A 1,949-nucleotide genomic window follows, 5' to 3' on the forward strand; every position below is an offset into this window, starting at 1 on the left:
GGGTGGGGGGGGGGGGCGCCCGCCGGGCGTGGGTGCGAGCCCCGGCTGGTTCCCCTTTGGGAGCTCATGCCATGTCCCGCACTTCCTCCCGCAGCCCCCGCCGTAGCGCCCGACGTCTGGCGGCGCCTGGGCCCCGTGAGCCCAAACGGCAGCCACGAGGTGACGGTCTTGATCAAGGTAAGGTCTTTTTTGGCAGCTCCTGTGAAATTTTCGCGTGCTCTGCTCCTCCCTGAGGACAGCACCTGCCAAGAGGCAGTGGAAAGCGATGCCCTTCCTAAAGAGCCCTTTGACCAAAGCGATGTGGGGAAGATGAGACCTCAACATGTCCTTGGGGCAAAATCTCTCCATGCTTGCAAAATCCATCCGCGTGACACCCAGCCAAGGGGACATCTGTCCTGCACTGGGGCTGCTTAGTGTCAGACCCTGCACCCATCCCCACGGGGCTGTCTGTCTCGCCGTTCGCAGCCCCTGCCGCCCCAGGATGCCCGCGGGAGGATCCTGGGCTACACCGTGGCTGCCGAGAGCCCCGGGGGAGGGGTCCTCCTCTGCAACACTTCCAGCACCCCAAAAAAACCCCCCGGCGCCCCCCCCCTCCACATCACCGCTCACAACTCCAGGGGGTCTTCCAGCCCTGCCAGCATCACCCTCAGCCAGAGCGCCGGCAACCAGGAAGGTAGGATCTCGCACACACCAACTGCAGCCTTAACAGAGATTGGATTTTATCAGGATTGCAGGAGGAAAATGCTAGCTTGTGCTAAAGCAAGGGAAAAGCTCCGGCAGAGCCCTGCCCGCTCCGCTGAGGGAACGCAACATCCTCCAGACCAGGCCAGCATCCCCTGGAGAAGGAGATGCTCTGCAGCCACATATCACAGCCTTTGGACTTTGAAGGCTGCAGCAACAAGTTTAAAACTAAGTTTGTCCTGCCTGCGTTGGCTCGGCACAGGGGTGCTCCTCTGCTCCTTGCTCCCAAAAATAGCTCCTGCTGCCTCTGCCAGGGAGGCAATCCCAGCTGTGACCCAGGGTGAAAAGAAAGGGAGGGAAAGTCCTTTCTGGGCCACCTTAGGTTCCCCGCGCCACAGGTTGCGGTTTTCCCCACAACCACACTTTCCTATTTTTGAAAAATGTCTCTTTTAATGAGCAATGGGAGGGGAAAGTCCCATTCAAATTGAGGACAAATATATGACTAAAAAGAAACTAAAGAGAAATAAGGTGGAAAAAATTCTCTAATCTCTCATACTTATCAGAATTATGCACCTTTCTTGTAAGAAATGACAGGTAAAGCATTTCAGGCAAGACATGACAAAGCTGAAGATGTGCTTTTGTAATACGTGTGTGTGAGTATAGAGATATATATAAAAATAGATATATTTATTTTTTTAATATATAGAAATATAAATATGTTTATTTTATGTATATAAAAACACCACATTCTAGCATTTCTCGTTGCCTCTTCAGTCCTTAAACACTTTCAGGAAAGCTACATTTTGCCTGGGCTTAACTGACCCTTCCAAGTCTCCTGCTCTTCGAAGATGAGGTTGGGGTGACAGCCCTCTTACCATCTCTTTCCACAGAGTTCCCGGCACCGGTGGCCATGGAGGTCAAGCCCGAGAACCAGAGCAGGGTCTCAGTGGCCTGGCAGCCCCCCCACCGCAGCGGGAGGTCCCCACTCTGGTTCATAGTGGAATGGGTTTCCACCACCCACTATAGCCAGGAGGAGCAGTATTTTTGGAAGAAAGTCCCATACCACGAAACACACACGTACATCCAAGGTAAGATATTCCAGGAGTCCTTTTGCTATTTGGTGCAGTTTTGCACTTGTTTTTGGAGAGTGGGACCATGGAGAACCCTTAGGGAGCAAGAAGGAATGAAGTAATAGGAGATATGAAGGCAGTCAGTGGGCTTTGGTCCCCCAGGTGAAGGCCACAGGGAAAGAAGGGACAGGGCAAGAG

General features: G+C 53.3%; 1 protein-coding gene across 1 annotated transcript in view; it reads left to right on the plus strand.

Annotated features, from left to right (window-relative positions):
• The window catches only part of IL23R (interleukin 23 receptor), a 14,892-nt gene that overhangs the window by 4,833 nt on the left and 8,110 nt on the right, over window positions 1-1,949 (plus strand). Inside the window, exons 7-9 of the mRNA XM_009320655.1 lie at window positions 95-177; window positions 466-673; window positions 1,572-1,769. Of these exons, the coding sequence (XP_009318930.1) occupies window positions 95-177; window positions 466-673; window positions 1,572-1,769 (489 nt within the window). The remainder of the gene's footprint in view (window positions 1-94; window positions 178-465; window positions 674-1,571; window positions 1,770-1,949) is intronic.

Source organism: Pygoscelis adeliae, unplaced genomic scaffold (assembly GCF_000699105.1).
Source record: "Pygoscelis adeliae isolate BGI_AS28 unplaced genomic scaffold, ASM69910v1 Scaffold402, whole genome shotgun sequence".
Taxonomy (NCBI): domain Eukaryota; kingdom Metazoa; phylum Chordata; class Aves; order Sphenisciformes; family Spheniscidae; genus Pygoscelis; species Pygoscelis adeliae.